Genomic DNA, 16,397 nt, shown 5'->3' on the forward strand with positions numbered 1-16,397 from the left:
ACCTTCCTATATATTTATCTTTATTCCCTATTAATAACATTGGGATCACTGAACTTCCTATATATTTATCTTTATTCCCTATTAATAACATTGGGATCACTGACCTTCCTATATATTTATCTTTATTCCCTATTAATAACATTGGGATCACTGACCTTCCTATATATTTATCTTTATTCCCTATTAATAACATTGGGATCACTGACCTTCCTATATATTTATCTTTATTCCCTATTAATAACATTGGGATCACTGACCTTCCTATATATTTATCTTTATTCCCTATTAATAACATTGGGATCACTGACCTTCCTATATATTTATCTTTATTCCCTATAACACTGGGATCACTGACCTTCCTATATATTTATCTTTATTCCCTATTAATAACATTGGGATCACTGACCTTCCTATATATTTATCTTTATTCCCTATTAATAACATTGGGATCACTGACCTTCCTATATATTTATCTTTATTCCCTATTAATAACATTGGGATCACTGACCTTCCTATATATTTATCTTTATTCCCTATTAATAACATTGGGATCAACCATCATTTTAACCCTAGTAACATAGGAAGTCAGGCTGAAAAAAAAAACACATTCATCCTTGATATATAACCTTACTAACTGCTAGTTAGGGGGTCAATGTAACTGGCAACTATTGCCATGAGGAGCCCCAATAGAAACCTTACTCCCAGTTTGGGAATCTGAAGTCTCCTCCCAGGTACAGAGCTCTTATTCTATGTACTTCCTGCTCCCGAGCTGCTCTCTTCCCCATGGTCAGACAGGAACTGCCCATAGGGTAAGTGGTAGGGATGCACCGAATCCTGGATTCAGCCTTTTTCAGCAGGATTTGGCCGAATCCTTGTATTTAGCCAAATCGAATCTGAATTTGCAAATGTAAATTAGGGGCTGGGATGGAAATCACATGACTCCCATAAGGTCTCCCATAAAAGTAAAAAAAGAGCATTGGGGGCCAGGGTGTAAAAAAATAAAGAAATAAAAATAAAGACAATTAGTGTTCAGTGGAACTTACCATTAAAAGTCTTCTTCATTCTCCTCTTCTTTGGGTCTATTCACCAACTTTCGGCAGCTTCTCCTCCTCTTTGGATTCATTTGGTGGCTTTCGAGTCCAGTCGGCAATTTTCGGGTACAGTCATCAGCTTTCGGGTCCAATTGGTGGTTTTCAGCTCCAAACGCCGGTTTCCGGCTCCCACCGGTGGCCTTTCAATGGCTTTCGGCTTTTTTTGTGAGTTCAGCGGCTTTTGGAAACTTCAGCAGCTTTCGGTGACTCAAGGGGGGGTGCATTGCGGTTGGGCCCCCCATACAGCACTGTGCCCCCCTGATGGCAGCCCTGCCTGTGACACTGTTACAATTAGAAGTGACTATGTAAAGCCAAACAATTGCCAAGAAGCCCCTGCAAACTCCCACTGTTGAAAAAAGTTGTGCTGAAGAGCTTACAATTAACCAAAGAACACATTGACTGGCCTAAAGAGAAATGGAGCAACATTTTGTGGACTGATGAAACAAGATTGTTTTTGGGTGTAGGGGCCACAGACAGTTTGTCAGACGACCCCCAAACACTGAACACCAACAAGATTGACGTTCCAATCGCAGGACCTTAATCCAATAAAATTTGGGGGTGACATGGGGTGTGAGGCAAAAGCAAGAAATACATTTGGAATTGTGGAAGAGGTTGTTGGAAGTTGGTGGAGTCCATACAACACAGATGTGCAGCACAAACACTAATATGATCATTTTTCTTCATGTTTTGATTATGTTTATAGAAGGTGCAGTGTCCCCAATGCGTTTGTGTACGGAAATAAACGTTATTATTATAAGGATTTTGATCTTTAGTCACTTTGTTATTATTCTGATCACAACGGTTCTTCTGCCTCATTGTCTACTCCTCCAACAATGGACACTTTCTCTATCAGAACCAACTCAATGTTGCCTTTGGTTCTGTCCACTGGGTCTTTTCTGCTGAAATGTAAATATCAAACCCTCCTTCCCTTTTGTCAACACTTTGGCCACATGGAACAGAAACTTCAGGAGGACCTGCCTGTCCTTCACTTAATGATCCTCTGTATAAAGCTGACCCCAAGATCAGTCGAATTGCCCTTTGGGTTCAACCAGGAATATCTTTCCCTCAGAGGCAAATTGAGACATTTCAGTCTCATATCTTTTCCTGTATATTGTCTAACCAGCTCTTTATTAAAGGGGAAATATGCCATATTTATTTCTATACACAGGGGTAAGCCACCATCTATTGTTCTCAAGATATTCTTAAACTTTTTGTTTTTATGGATATGGTTAGAGCTGCCATATTGTTTCCCTTAGACCAGGGGTCCCCAACCCTTTTATTACAAGTGAGCCACATGCAAATGTAAAAAGAGTTTGAGAGCAACACAAGGGACAGCTCATAGGGAATGTCAAATAAGAGCATTGATTGGCTAATTGGTAGAAGCGTGTGTCCTGGCAGCCTGCAGATCTGTTTGGGAGTGCACTTGGTTTTGTGCCGTATAAACTAGCCTACAAGCAAAGAATTTAAAGATGAGCATCTGATTTGAGGTCCCTGTGAGCAACATCAAATGGGTCAATGAGCCACTGCCTTAGACAGTAGAGTATGAGTTTACTCTGTGCCCAGGACATTCCTCCTCTGTATATTTGTATTTATACACTGGGTAGAGTCTGCTTTGAGTTGTCATGGTCCCATTATGGATCTTGGTAGTCTGGATGCTCTGAATCAGGTGTGGCCAACACGGACTAGTTAACTGCCTAATAGGACTAGTCTTGGCTCAGGTGTTCAGTTGAATTATATCTATAGACAATATCAATGTTTATGCTGACAGGGATCCATTTGCTCATAAGTTATTGTGCGCCCAGAGCATTGCAGCTATATAGTTGAGTGGAGAGTTTGGATAGCTAATGTGTGGCAGTGTCTAGAGCCTCTGGTGGTCATTATCAGGTATTGCAATTTAAATTGGCCAAGGGAAGGAGGACAACAGAGGATTCCAGTGGATGGTTCTGTGCATTTAATAAACTTTCCCTTCATGGTGCAGAATTATGGAGCAAGCTCACACTGAAACCTGGACACAATGTAATGAAACACATTTATTTACAGAGCGACTTCAGAAATCCAACCAATTGTCTTCATTGGTTCTTCTAAGCCAGGGGACCCCAACCTTTTTTGCCCCAGGGACCAGTGTAAAGCCCTAGGACTGGGGGGGGGGGGTCGTCAACAGATCACAATGCGTCAAATTCGGACTCAGCGGTTGGGGACCCCTGCTCTAAGCCACAAATGCTTGGCCACAGTTGAGTGGTTGATGAATTTCATCCCTCACACAGTACATATGTAAGGCTTCTACCCCATATGAATCCGCTGGTGTTTGACCAGGTCTGATTTCTGAATGCAGCTCTTCCCACAGGTGGGACAGGCATAGGCTTTCTCCTTGGTGTGTATCCACATGTGCTTCACTAGGGCAGAACTCTGACTCAAGCTCTTCCCACACTCATTGCACGTGTACGGCTGTTCCACCGGGTGCATGGGCCAGTGCTTGAGAAATACCGACCCTTGTGTGAAGCATTCGCTGCCCTCTGAGCAGGAATATGGTGGGGTTCTCTTGGGTTCTATTACAGGAGGGCAATAATCCTGGAGAATACTAAGTGGGTCGTATGCTTTTATTACACGTGGACTTCTTCTTTAATAACATGGAGCTGTTGAACCAGACTCTTTGGATCATCTTGGGACTCATCCCAGTGAATCTGGTGCTGTTCCACGGCACAACCCGGAACTGGGCTCTCATTTTTATGGACTCTGGTGTCTGGAAAGGGCAGACTTTTCCACAAAGCTCATGACACAAGCCAATGACTGGACAAGGAAGACGTGTGGGAGCAATGAGGTGATACGAGCCAATGTATGGACAAAGTTTGTTTGATCCATGACTCGTGGGATCCCAGGGGGGTCCTTGTTTCTTAAAATGGCAGTTTTCTATTTAGGATTACCCAATAGCACATATTACTAAAATAGTATATTATTATTAGTATTGAAATGGTGTTTTTATTAAAAAAACAGGGAGTTGTGTGCAGGTGTCAGGGGCCCCTCCTCCATTTGTGAAGTCACTGGCGGAGGGGAGGGGGGGTGACTACAGAGGAGCAGACCCTGCGGCTGCAGGAGGAATAGGGGGCCTAAATAATGAGCAATTTCAATATATATTTGTAAAACAGGACAACCTCTGGATATGACGAGTCCCTAAAATTAATTTGCTGTTAGATCCAGTAAGATCTAGCTACTCCACTCTCTCATTATTATACATTGGGAAGTATCTTAGAAAGACAATCACAAAAATAAATTTATCCCCTTTAAATTACTGGGGACACTCTTGAAGGAGATAACATATCCAATCTTATTTGGGATAAAACCTGAATCTAATTGATCTCACAAGGTAAGTGAATGGAAGAACCCACTCCTGATGGGCTGCTCTCTTCACACGGGCACACAAGGAGGGAAGGCCATGTGTAAATGATTTACATTGAACCCAAAGCCATAGAATTAAACTGTAATAATAATCATCAGACCTCACCTTGAAATGTCCAGGAAAAGGACGAACAGAGAATCAGACAAGATGTTCAGGGAATCAGAAGTGGGAGACTGGATGGACTTGTCCCGTGTAATTTTACCAAATTGCCCAGATTTAAACCAAAGTGAAATTGCCCTTTAAAAGCAATAAAAATACCAGTCATAGAAGGGGGGTGAATGGGTCCATTTATCCAGAACAGTTCAAGGCAAAGTTAATTTAGAGAACAAGTCATAAAAAAATCAACCATCCAAATCTTTTATTGTCTGGAAAGATTAAAAGGTCCAAAAACAGGGTCGATAAAGAGGTGTCAGTCAGTATAATGCAAAATAAATCAGTAACACCCTCTTCAGCCCCGTTTCACTTACCCCTGTTACCCCTAAATAAACATTCTGGGCACAGATCCTTTCCAGCAACAGCTCCTTCTAAGGGAACAATGTGCAAAAACAAACTATAAAATATATTCGGTCCGATCTGTTACCCCCTGTCGGCTGAGCAGTAAAACGGATGAGGTTACAGGACAGAAAGCAAAGTCGGGGAGCTCATCTCGGGCCTCAAGTCTCTCCAGTGTCTGGGAAGGGGTGCATGGGAATATTTCATGGAGGAGAAGCAAATGGCGGTCATGAAATCCATATAAAGATGGCTGTGTGTATCATCCTTCACTGGCCGGTCACATTTCATAACAGAAATAAAGGGAGAAATCTATGTGTAAAAAATTGAAACCCTATTTATCCTTCTTTTCCCTATAAAAAGTAACGACCCCGTGCCGTCTCTATGGCTTGTCACCGTCCTACATTACCCAGTGTGTGAGGCCAGTGCTCCTACAACTGAGCGCCCCTAATTAATTCTTGCTAATTCAAAGTACGATGTTCAGCTCTTGCCGGTCTTTTTGGCGTTTGGTCTAATGAGACGGGGGCGCCCTCTCCGCCGGGGCTGGGGACTGGCAACCACAGGAGCTTTGGATGAGGAAGCCTCAGTAGTGCTGGGTTTTTGGAGGTTCTTACTGGGTGTGCTTGGGGAGGTTGATTGCGCTGGAGAATCGGATACTGCAGTGGAGCCGTTTGCCTGAGAGTTTACTTGGGCTTGCTGGGCAGCAGCTCCATCTTCCCTAATTAAACGCAGTTCATCCCGAATGTCACTGAGGATGCCCATGAGCTGCAACTGCAGTTTCGTGTCCTGGTCTTGTTGCTGCTGCTGCCGGATTCTTTCCTCTTCCCACATACTCAGTTCCCGCTGGTAGAGACGGTCCCAGTGTTCCTCCAGTTCTAGTAGTCGATGCATTCTACTCCGGAGCACCTCCTTGCCGCCATCTTGCAGGCAGCAGTCATCCCCATTGGTGATAATCTCACCCGCAGTAGAGGGCTCCACCTTCTGAGAAGAGGAGGAAGGGATGGAGTCCTGAGCATTGTCACTGGGTTGAGGAGACACTGACTGCCTTTCCCAATCATCTTGGTTTTCCTGGGAACCAGTGTCTCCTTCCATCTGACTGTCCCCATCGTCCTCTATTTTCAGCTGCAGAGTGTCCGATTCCACAGTAACGGTCGACACCTCATTCTCTCCGTCGTCACTTGCAGTCAGTTCGTTCTGCCCGGTCACGGGGCCAATGGAACCCTCGGGTGATGACACAATAAATCCCTGGGAGTCACAGTGAACTGAATCCAAGTCATTCTGGGGCGGCACATGCTCTTGCTTGATCTTGATCATCTCAGGCTTGGGGTTCAGTGGTTCTTTCGACTTATGGACAAGGTCTGTTTGGGGAGCTTGTGGGGTTGGGTTTGTGACCAGGGCATAGATCTCGTTAACTGTCGCCCACGCTTCTGTGAAGGGCTTGATGGCGACTCTCTGGTTGGCATCCAATTCATTCGAGCCACGTTCTCCATTTTCTGTCACAGGAATAAAGGCGACATGGGCAGGCGATGCGCTGACCAGCGGGGCCACTAGGGAGGTCTCTGCTGGAGGCCTGGGGCTTGCTGTAAAGAGAGGGGAGAGGAAATCAATGCTCTGGGTCATGCCTACATTATCTAGTGCACTACCTAGGAAATAAGGCACACCATTGCATCTATCCTAATGCAGCAATAACAGGCCAGCGATACACAAGGGACCTCAGATGATTATAGGGATGATGGTGAAATGATCACCGTAAAACACCTATGCCAACACCAGCTTGTCAGACTGGCCACAGGCTCTTTAAAATACCACAAGTAGCCCATGTGGCCCAGTCAACAAGAGAAGCACCTTTGTTTCTCACGCAGGGGACATGACAGTGCCAAGCAGAGAGCACAATGTGAGGAAGAGTGTCAGCCCTGTGTTACCCTCTGTCTATGGCGTTACATTAGACTCTAGAGAAACTAGTGGCGCATGTGTGGTGCCCCTCGGTTTACCCACCATTACAGGCCACTTGTCTTCTAAGCTTCTGTGATTGAGTTCTGTGTGCATGTTCATTGGCCAGAGCAGAAGATCAGAACTGAAGTGACTGGCAGCCACAACCCAATGTGCATATTTAAAGGGATTCTGTCATGATTTCTATGGTGTTTTTATTTCTAAATTACGATATACAATATCAATGTCATTCCTGAAGCAGCAAGTGTATTTAGTTGTAATATTGGTGTGTAGGTGCATCTCAGCTCATTTTGCCTGGTCATGTGATTTCAGAAAGAGCCAGCACTTTAGGATGGAACTGCTTTCTGGCAGGCTGTTGTTTCTCCTACTCAATGTAACCGAATGTGTCTCGGTGGGACTTGGATTTTACTATTGAGTGTTGTTCTTAGATCTACCAGGCAGCTGTTATCTTGTGTTAGGGAGCTGCTATCTGGTTACCTTCCCATTGTTCTGTTGTTAGGCTACTGGGGGGGGGGGAGGGAGGGTGATATCACTCCAACTTGCAGTACAGCAGTAAAGAGTGACTGAAGTTTATCAGAGCACAAGTCACATGACTGGGGGCAGCTGGGAAATTGACAATATGTCTAGGCCCATGTCAGATTTTAAAATTATATATGAAAAAATCAGTTTGCTCTTTTGAGAAATGGATTTCAGTGCAGAATTCTGCTGGAGCAGCACTATTAACTGATGTGTTTTTTTAAAAAAAAAACATGCTTTCCCATGACAGTATCCCTTTAAAGGGGAAGTAAAGTCTAAAATAGAATAAGGATAGAAATTCTGTTTTTTGTATACTAAACATAAACATGAACTTACTGCACCACAAGCCTAATCAAACAAATTATTTATGCTTTCAAAGTTGGCCACAGGGGGTCACCATCTTGTAACTTTGTTATACATCTTTGCAAGACCAAGACTGTGCACATGCTCAGTGTGATCTGGGCTGCTTAGGGATCGTCATAAATGATCAAAACAGCACAAGTCAAATAATATCTGCCAGAAGCCGATACAACAAGACTGATTAATAATCAGAATATACAGACTGCACTGGGTCTTGTGTTGTCATGTAATCTAATGTGGATTTTATAGTTTTTGTATTGTTTAATACAAACTTTCTCCAACTCTGCAGAACCAGCGGCTGCAGCAAAATAATCCTCCAAATAGAATCCCACTTTATCTGTTTAAATCTGGCTCCATGATCTTTGTCCCTGCAGCTGGAGTTGGAAACAGTAAAGGGGATGTAAAGGCAAAAATAAAATCCAATACAAATCTCTACACAGTCGCCGACTGCTCTACAGGGAAACAAACAAAGCTGCTTGAGTTCTGCATGGCTGGGAAGTAAGGCGGGGGCTCCCCCTGCTGTTCATAAGTATGATTGTTTCCCTGCAGAGCAGTTAGGGACCGTCTGACAATTCATATCCACAGCAGTAAATGAAGAGAGAATTTCACTGCATACAGTCAGGTTTCTTATAAAAACGGTACACATTTTTTAATTAGTATATTATATTAATAGTATATTAGAGATGGGTTTCTTTTTCATTAATAGTAAAAATGGTAAAAAGCTGCCAATATCGGTCCTTTATACCTATTTGGCAGCTTATCTGCCAGTGTATGGGGGCTTCTGATGGGCCTCCCCAATCGATACCAGGCCAAAAATCTGCCAGATATCAATCGGGGAGGTTTCATCTTTCTGTCGATTGAGGACCACATGTGGTCCTACGTTCCATCAGCGCCCATTCTCTTCTTTATAATCCGAACGTTTGGATTATCCCGATATTGCTCTGCTGTTGGTGGGCATATCGAGGAAAGATCTGCTCATATGGCAAGGTCACCAAACGAGCGGATCTTATTGTGTATGGCTTTAAGCCGTGTATCCCCAATTTAAGCCTATTACCCATCCTTCAAGCTAAGCGCATCATCTCACTTGTGGTCTGGCACTCTGTTACCTGTGCTAGAGAGTTTATCGCTACACATCTTGGAGACACCAGATGGGGGGCCTCTGCATGTAAAGAAGATGGACTGTCGGGGAACCGCTGAGAAAGAAAAATATAATATATTATTTTGGGGGGGATATATAAATACAAAACAAAACATAGGTTTTTTTGGAGAAAGTTCAAGATTGGGTATGTAGTCTGACTCGGCACTCACCTGGCTCCATGAACATTCCCTCCTGCTCCCCATCCAGAGTACAATGGTGCCCTATGGTGGAGGCCACCAGATCTTCCAGTGGTGAGAGATTGGTGTCTAATATAGGGGTGACTCTGGAGGCAAGAGGCACCTTGCTTGGTGTCCGTCTGTTGGTGATCTTCCTTTTCACTTCAAGCCGTAGGTCCCTCCATTTGTGTTTGAGATCATCAATGGTGCGAGGGGTGTAGCCCAGGTCATTAACGTTTTTCTGGATCTGGCTCCACAGTTGACTTCTTCGTTGGTTCCTGCGGGTGGATTCCGTCCTCAGCGCCTCAGACCCATACAGAGCACTGAAATGTTTAACCACATATTTCACCAAGGTTTCTGTCTCCTCGTTGGAGAAGTTGGCCTTGCGTTTTCGGCTGGTGAAGGGGTTGGGCCCTAAGGAGGCTGTGCTGGAATTGTCCGTCACCTGCATAAGCACAGCCTGTGAGAGGGAAGGGGTCAGCAGGGAACCTGCGCTAACGGGGATGCTGGTCAGAGCTGCGGTGTCAGCAGGTTCTTCCTTCAGCTCCAGTTTGGGGTCAATCTTTGGAGAAGTTGATGGATTGGTACTAGTGGGAGGGGTTTCTGAAGAGGAGGAGTCAGAGTCCAGCATGCTGGAGGAGTCCTGGTTCAAGCTGTGAGACAGTCTGGTGTTAGTGCGCCGGCGCGGTGGGTTTCCGTCAAGCATATGGGCGGCTGCCAGCAGCTCTACAGCATGGCAACCTGTATAAAGAATAAACAGTGAGGGGCATGTACAGAGGAGAGAAGCAGCAGCTGAAGATCTCGCCATAGAACCCATTGAGGCCCCGGACACACATGCTGATATGTGCAGCGTTTTTGGAGAGGTTCGCGCTGTGAGCTGACCGCCGCTTAATATGCTGGCGCAAGTGCCATTGCCTAAACGTAAGCATATTTACGCAGCGGTTGGGTTTTTTAAAAATTGCGGCGTGGACCGGGCCGAAAACGCTGTGGGAAAACGTATGTGTGTCCATTCCCTTCCCTGAGATACTCTGCACACACATTTGTTATAAAAGGAAAGTCTCCCTCTTTAGCACAGAATCCTGTCACCATGAATAGATCACCTGTAGACCCACAGTTGTTAAATGGCAACTCCCATAATCTTCAGTAAATCACAGGGGCCGATGGGTTTTCTTTCCAATAAAGTAGTGAACATTCCTCACACACGCCACCCCCAGAACCCTAATGAGGGGACTCCGCAGTAGACATTGAATAAAAGCCTGGGAATTAAACTGCCGATGTGCCGTCCCATTCCCTTCAATCTAAAGAGAAACATTCCAGACAAAGAACAAGGACCTGTGATATTGAGGAGCAGAGTGGGGCCCAGATGTAACTTTACACCCAGGAGAGAAGTTACAAAACAGCACTTGTATTCTGCCCCCCGTGTGTTTAATTCTTCATGTCAGGGGTAACATGTCACAACCATCAGGAATAAAACGCTTCTCCCGGTGCTTTAGAGAAGTGGCTCCTGTGGCCCTGCTGTAACATCAGTTCAATTAAAGATCATTTAGGGATCTGGGTTAAAAGCTGTTGCTTCCCTTCATATTCTTATGAGATTCTATGCAACAGTAATGGGCCCTGGTCACATGCTGGACCTCAAATGGGGAGAGTGTCTGAACCCCACTGCTCTAGAAGGAATCTGCAAGAAGGTAACATACAGGGATCTGGGAATTTGAGGTTGTGGAGATGGAGAGAGGCCACCGGGAAGTAGGTACAAGAGGTGCTGTGGGGAAAATGGATAAAGCTGCAGGTTGTAAGGAAGAGGGAATAATGCAGGATTGTCTTAGGCACATGAGGAGACAAGAAAATGAGGGAAAACATAAGGATGCTCTGGGCACAGCCTGTATGGATAATGTAGGAATGCTCTGGGCACAGGTTGTAATGAAGAAGGGAAAATGAATGAATGCTCTAGGCACATGAGCAAACAGTAGGAAAGGTCAGAGACAGTAGGGATGATCTAGGTACAGGCTGTAAGGATATTGTAGCAAGGCTGTAGGGAAGACGGGGTGATACAGGAATGCTCTAGGCACATGATGAGACATTAGGGAAGGAGGGATAAAATAGGCACAGGAGAAGGCTGTAGAAAAGCAGGGAATATGCAGGAATGTTCTAGGCACAGTAGGGAAGGAGGGAGACCGATAATATAGGAATGCTGCTGTAGGGATGTTGTGGGCACAGGCTGTAGGGATAATGTAGAAATGCTGTGGCCATAGGCTGTAGGGATAATGTAGGAATGCTGTGGGCACAGGCTGTAGGGATAATGTAGGAATGCTCTGGGCACAGACTGTAGGGATAATTTAGGAATGCTGTGGGCACAGGCTGTAGGGATAATGTAGGAATGCTGTGGGCACAGGCTGTAGGGATAATGTAGGAATGCTGTGGGCACAGGCTGTAGGGATAATGTAGAAATGCTGTGGGCATAGGCTGTAGGGATAATGTAGGAATGCTGTGGGCACAGGCTGTAGGGATAATGTAGGAATGCTGTGGGCACAGGCTGTAGGGATAATGTAGGAATGCTGTGGGCACAGGCTGTAGGGATGTTGTGGGCACAGGCTGTAGGGATAATGTAGGAATGCTGTGGGCACAGGCTGTAGAGAAAAAGGGATGATACAGGAATGCTCTGGGCACACGAGAAGACAGCAGGGAGGCACAAGAGCAGCAGGGAAAGGGCAGGAATGCTCTGGATCCTATAGTAAAGGTATGTAGGAGGAAGCAGGAGACTGAATATGACACACAGGGGCGGGCCCATTACAGGCAGGGGGTGCGCGGGGGAGGAGCTAGTGAGGAAAGAGCGGAAGGGGAGGGCTGACTCTGGGCAGGTACCATTCTCCTTACAGGGGGGGGGGGTGTTCAAGTTCCATTCCCGGCGGGTGAGACAAGTCCCAGTCACTGAGCAGCAACATCACCAGGCGGGGGAGGAAAGTCTGGCGGGAAAGCCTTCGGCAAACACAATATTTGAGGCGCAAGGTTACGCCCCCAGCGGAAGGGGCAACAGGTCGGACCCACGCGGGGAAACCGCTCCGCCCTCTCATCACCAACTTACCGCGTTCCTCCGAATCCCTTCAGGCAGTTACCGGCGGCAGATACGCGCGCAGTTCCGCCACTAATGTCTCCCGAGCGGCCGAGCCCAAGGAACGCGCCGCATCATTTCCTTCCCGCCCCCGTCAGACCCCGCCCGCTCCCTCCCACCCAATCGCATTGCACTACGTCACCGCCTGGCGCTCCGCGGAATCACACGCAGACTGCGCGTCCAACCTGTGGGGAACATTCCGGCGGGGCCTTCGCTCTCTCCTCACACGCGGCACATTTCTGGCCTCCCCCAAACAGGGATTTCTTGTCAGGGAGAGGCACCAAATCATTTGCTCGTGTGAGGAGCCCATCTTATCATTGTATGAGATCCAGTAGCCAAGAAACATCTCCCCCATTCAGCTGCGGCTCTAATTAGTGTAGCAAAGCCATGGCAACCAATCAGGGGCTTTCAACTCGCTGATCAGTAAATGCTAACATGTGATTGGTTGCTAGGGGGTTACTAGACAAGGAGCGCCTCAGTCATTGGCCAGAAGCTCACACCAACCTCCCGACGTCTGAAAAACCAAAAGAGGGGAAAAAAAACCAGGTGCTGCACGCAGTGTGACAGTATATTGGGCCACGCCCATTTAATGACCACACCCCCGAATTACCCCTGAATCACCATCTGAGTTTTAAAAATTCTATTTTTTTTTAATACATTGCGATTGGTCGAATTTCGAATGTAGGGAAGTTTTTAAAAACTCACATGAATTCGAAATTTGACCTTTGATAAATGTGCCGCTAAGAGTCCAATTGATACTTTTTCACGTTTGCGGGAAAAAACATTGTCACTAAACTCAAGTCATGATTATATTTCTTTCCGATGATCAGAAACAAATACATACCTCCCAACATTTTGGAAGTAAAAAGAGGGACAAAAAATTTTTTCCGCACGTAGCGCAGCAATTTTTTGACCACACCCCTTTCTGTGGCCACACCCCCTAATTACCATGTTTGTTTTACAAAATTTGGCAGGTTATGAAAGTTTGAAAATATTTCTCCTTATCTAAACTGTGTTTTTGTGTCTCAAAATTGTTACAAAGTATCTTATTTGCACCTGTTAGCTGTTCTGGGCTCTCTGCTAAAAGCCAATTAAGTGAGAAACTTTGTTTCTTTTTCTGGCTGTTCAGTGCAGAGAAAAGAGGGACTTTCCAGTACAAATGAGGGACTGCGGGTTGAGCTGTGTGAAAAAGGGACAGTTGGGAGGTATGCAAATCTAAAGGGGACATACAGCATATCTCAACCCCACCCCTCATCGTATAATGAATAATGAATAATATATATGGTACCTTTTTTGTTTTGGGCTGAAAAGGATAATTAACTTTAAAAATAGCCCCTTTATTGGAGCTCCCTATAGATGCTCTCTGGTCCCTGTCTGTGTTTCAAATGAGGGGTGGGCGTGTCCCTGCCAGAAGCACAGTAGGAGGGGGACAGCCAATCACAGCCCTGCAGTCACACAAGCACAGACAGGCTTCAGTTCCCTATCAGGTCCTGCTAGCTGCTGATTGGTTCCTGTCCTACAGTGCAGTGAGCTGAGTGCACAGCCTGGGAATTCAGGGAGCAGCAAGTGGAAGAGAAGGGAGGGATTATTAGGGGTTTTGCAGAAATATTCAATAAATCAACCTGAAACACTACTTTTTTTATATACAATTCTTCTATATCTAAATGAGTATAATGCACTGGTACACTCTTATTTTTCACACAATATTCCCCTCTTAAGACAAAAAACTCAAATTTATATTCATATTTTTGTTTCCCCAGGATGCGGATGATACATTTCTGTCAACTGCAAAGAAAAAAACTCAAATGGGTTAATGTTTAAACAAAAAAGAATGTTTCATTATTCCATTCATTTTTAAAGAAGTAAATGTCGAAAAACATAGGGGCCCATTTACTTAGTTCGAGTGAAGGAATTCGAATGGTCAAATATGGCTACTTCGACCATCGAATGGGCTACTTTGACCGTCGACTACGACCTTCGACTTCGAATGGAACGATTCGAACTAAAAATCGTTCGACTATTCGATAGTCGAAGTACTGTCTCTTTAAAAAATTCTTGACCCCCTAGTTCGCCACCTAAAACCTACCGAGGCCAATGTTAGCCTATGGGGAAGGTCCCCATAGGCTTTCCAAGGTTTTTTTGATCGAAGGAATTTCATTAGATCGATGGATTACAATCCTTCGAATCGTTTGATCGAACGATTATTCCTTCGATCGTTCAATCGAACGAATTGCGCTAAATCCTTCTACTTTGATATTCGAAGTCGAAGGATTTCAATTCGGCAGTCGAATATCGAGGGTTAATTAACCCTCGATATTCGACCCTAGGTAAATTTGCCCCATAATGTTACTTGAATGTTCAGGTCCCCCCCCCTCGCACAATGAAAATTAGTAGATTTTACATTTAAAAAACTGTGAACTTGAATAAATTTGAGATTGTATTTTCTAAAAACCATGAGAATTGGAAGATTTACATTTAAACTATACATTTAGGGGCTCATTTATCAAGGGTCGGTTTTTGAATTGAAAAAACGTTGAAATTCTAATTAAAAAAAAAACAACCAAAATGAAGTCGAAGGTTTTTTTTTTGGTCGAATAGGTCCATCATCGTATAAATCGAAGTAATAGGGCATTCGATCGAATTCGATTCAAAGCTTTTCCCAAAAAACCTTCGAATTTTCAAAGTCCACCAAATGACTCCAAACAGGTTCTAGGAGGTCCCCCATAGGCGAAAACAGCAATTCTGCAGGTTTTAGTTGGCGAATGGTTGAAGTCGAATTTTTAAAGAGACAGTACATGATAAATTTCAATATTCAAATTTTTTGAATTTTTTTTCAAATTCGAATAGAATTTGGACTATTCCCTAGTCGAAGTACACAAAAAATAGCTCGAAATTCGATTTTTTTTTTTCATTTGAAAATTCATCTCGACCTTTGATAAATCAGCCCCATGAATGCAAATGTCCTGGCTTATAAAGCAAATTTTCCCTTTTGCACATTTCAATTCTGGTGATAAAAATCTCCCTTGTGTTCTTGGGTGCAAAGTGCATCTTCGGACAACATTTTTCCCCCCACAATGCAATGCTTCCCCCCCTTCAACGCCACCATGATCAAAACAAATGCAACTTCACCTGTGTCCCCAGCAAATCAAATGGCAGTTGTATCCAATATTTCTATTTGTCTCGAGATTGTGTCACTTCCATCGCTTGTTGCTAAAACCTTGTTTGTGACACTTTTGGCGTAAGTCTTTGTCATCTTCACCTTCAAGTTAACTTTTAGTTTGTTCTAGAACGACCAATTCTAATTAACTTTCCAATTGGTCTTCATTATTTTTTTTTTATCGTTTTTGAAATATTTGCCTTCTTCTTTTGACTCTTTCCAGCTTTCAATTGGGGGTCACTGACCCCATCATAAAACAAATGCTCTGTAAGGCTACAAATGTATTGTTAGGGGCCGATTCATCAAGGGTCGAATATCGAGGGTTAATTAACCCTCGATATTCGACTAGGAATTGAAATCCTTCGACTTCGAATATCGAAGTCGAAGGATTTAGCGCAGAAAATTCGATCGTACGATCGAAGGAATCGAACGATTCGAAGGATTTTAATCCAACGATCGAAGGAATATCCTTCCATCAAAAAAAGTTAGCTTTTATCTGCCGAACTAGGGGGTCGAAGTTTTTTTTAAAGAGACAGTACTTCGACTATCGAATGGTCGAATAGTCGAACGATTTTTACTTCGAATCCTTTGATTTGAAGTCGTAGTCGTAGTCGAAGGTCGAAGTAGCCCATTCGATGGTTGAAGTAGCCCAAAAAATACTTCGAAATTCGAAGTTTTTTTACTTCGAATCCTTCACTCGAGCTTGATGAATCGGCCCCTAAGGTGTTACTTTTTATTCCTCATCTTTCTATTCAGTCTCTCTCCTATTCATATTCCAGTCTCTAGGTTGGACCCTAGCAACCAGATGGCAGAAATTGAAGAGCTGCTGAATAAAAAGCCAAATAACTCAAAAACTACAAATAATAAAAAATGAAAAACCAATTGCAAATTATCTCAGAATCTCCCTCTTTACATCAGACTAACAGTTAACTCAAAGGTGCACAACCCCTTTAACAGAACCCTGCTGTGGGAATGCTGGAAAGGCTTGTCCCAAGAAATGCCTCCCAAAGTGAAAGGGCA

At 44.3% G+C, this 16,397-nt stretch overlaps 1 protein-coding gene across 3 annotated transcripts; it reads right to left on the reverse strand.

Moving 5' to 3' along the window:
- Positions 1-4,828: 4,828 nt before the first annotated feature.
- Positions 4,829-12,591, reverse strand: tsnare1l.S (t-SNARE domain containing 1 like S homeolog). 3 transcript variants are annotated; one of them, XM_018224081.2, is made up of 4 exons: positions 12,406-12,591; positions 9,109-9,855; positions 8,907-8,993; positions 4,829-6,554 (listed from the first exon to the last, which is right to left on the reverse strand). In XM_018224081.2, exons 1-4 carry the CDS (start codon positions 12,416-12,418, stop codon positions 5,455-5,457), a joined length of 1,947 nt encoding a protein of 648 aa, XP_018079570.1. In that variant the 5' UTR covers positions 12,419-12,591; the 3' UTR covers positions 4,829-5,454. The 3 variants fall into 3 exon arrangements, with proteins under 3 accessions (XP_018079570.1, XP_018079571.1, XP_041423225.1); XM_018224082.2 differs by lacking the exon at positions 12,406-12,591 and adding an exon at positions 12,194-12,347; XM_041567291.1 differs by lacking the exon at positions 12,406-12,591 and adding an exon at positions 11,986-12,187.
- Positions 12,592-16,397: the final 3,806 nt, after the last annotated feature.

The sequence above is a fragment of the Xenopus laevis genome, chromosome 6S, assembly GCF_017654675.1.
Source record: "Xenopus laevis strain J_2021 chromosome 6S, Xenopus_laevis_v10.1, whole genome shotgun sequence".
In the NCBI taxonomy this organism is placed as follows: Eukaryota; Metazoa; Chordata; class Amphibia; order Anura; family Pipidae; genus Xenopus; species Xenopus laevis.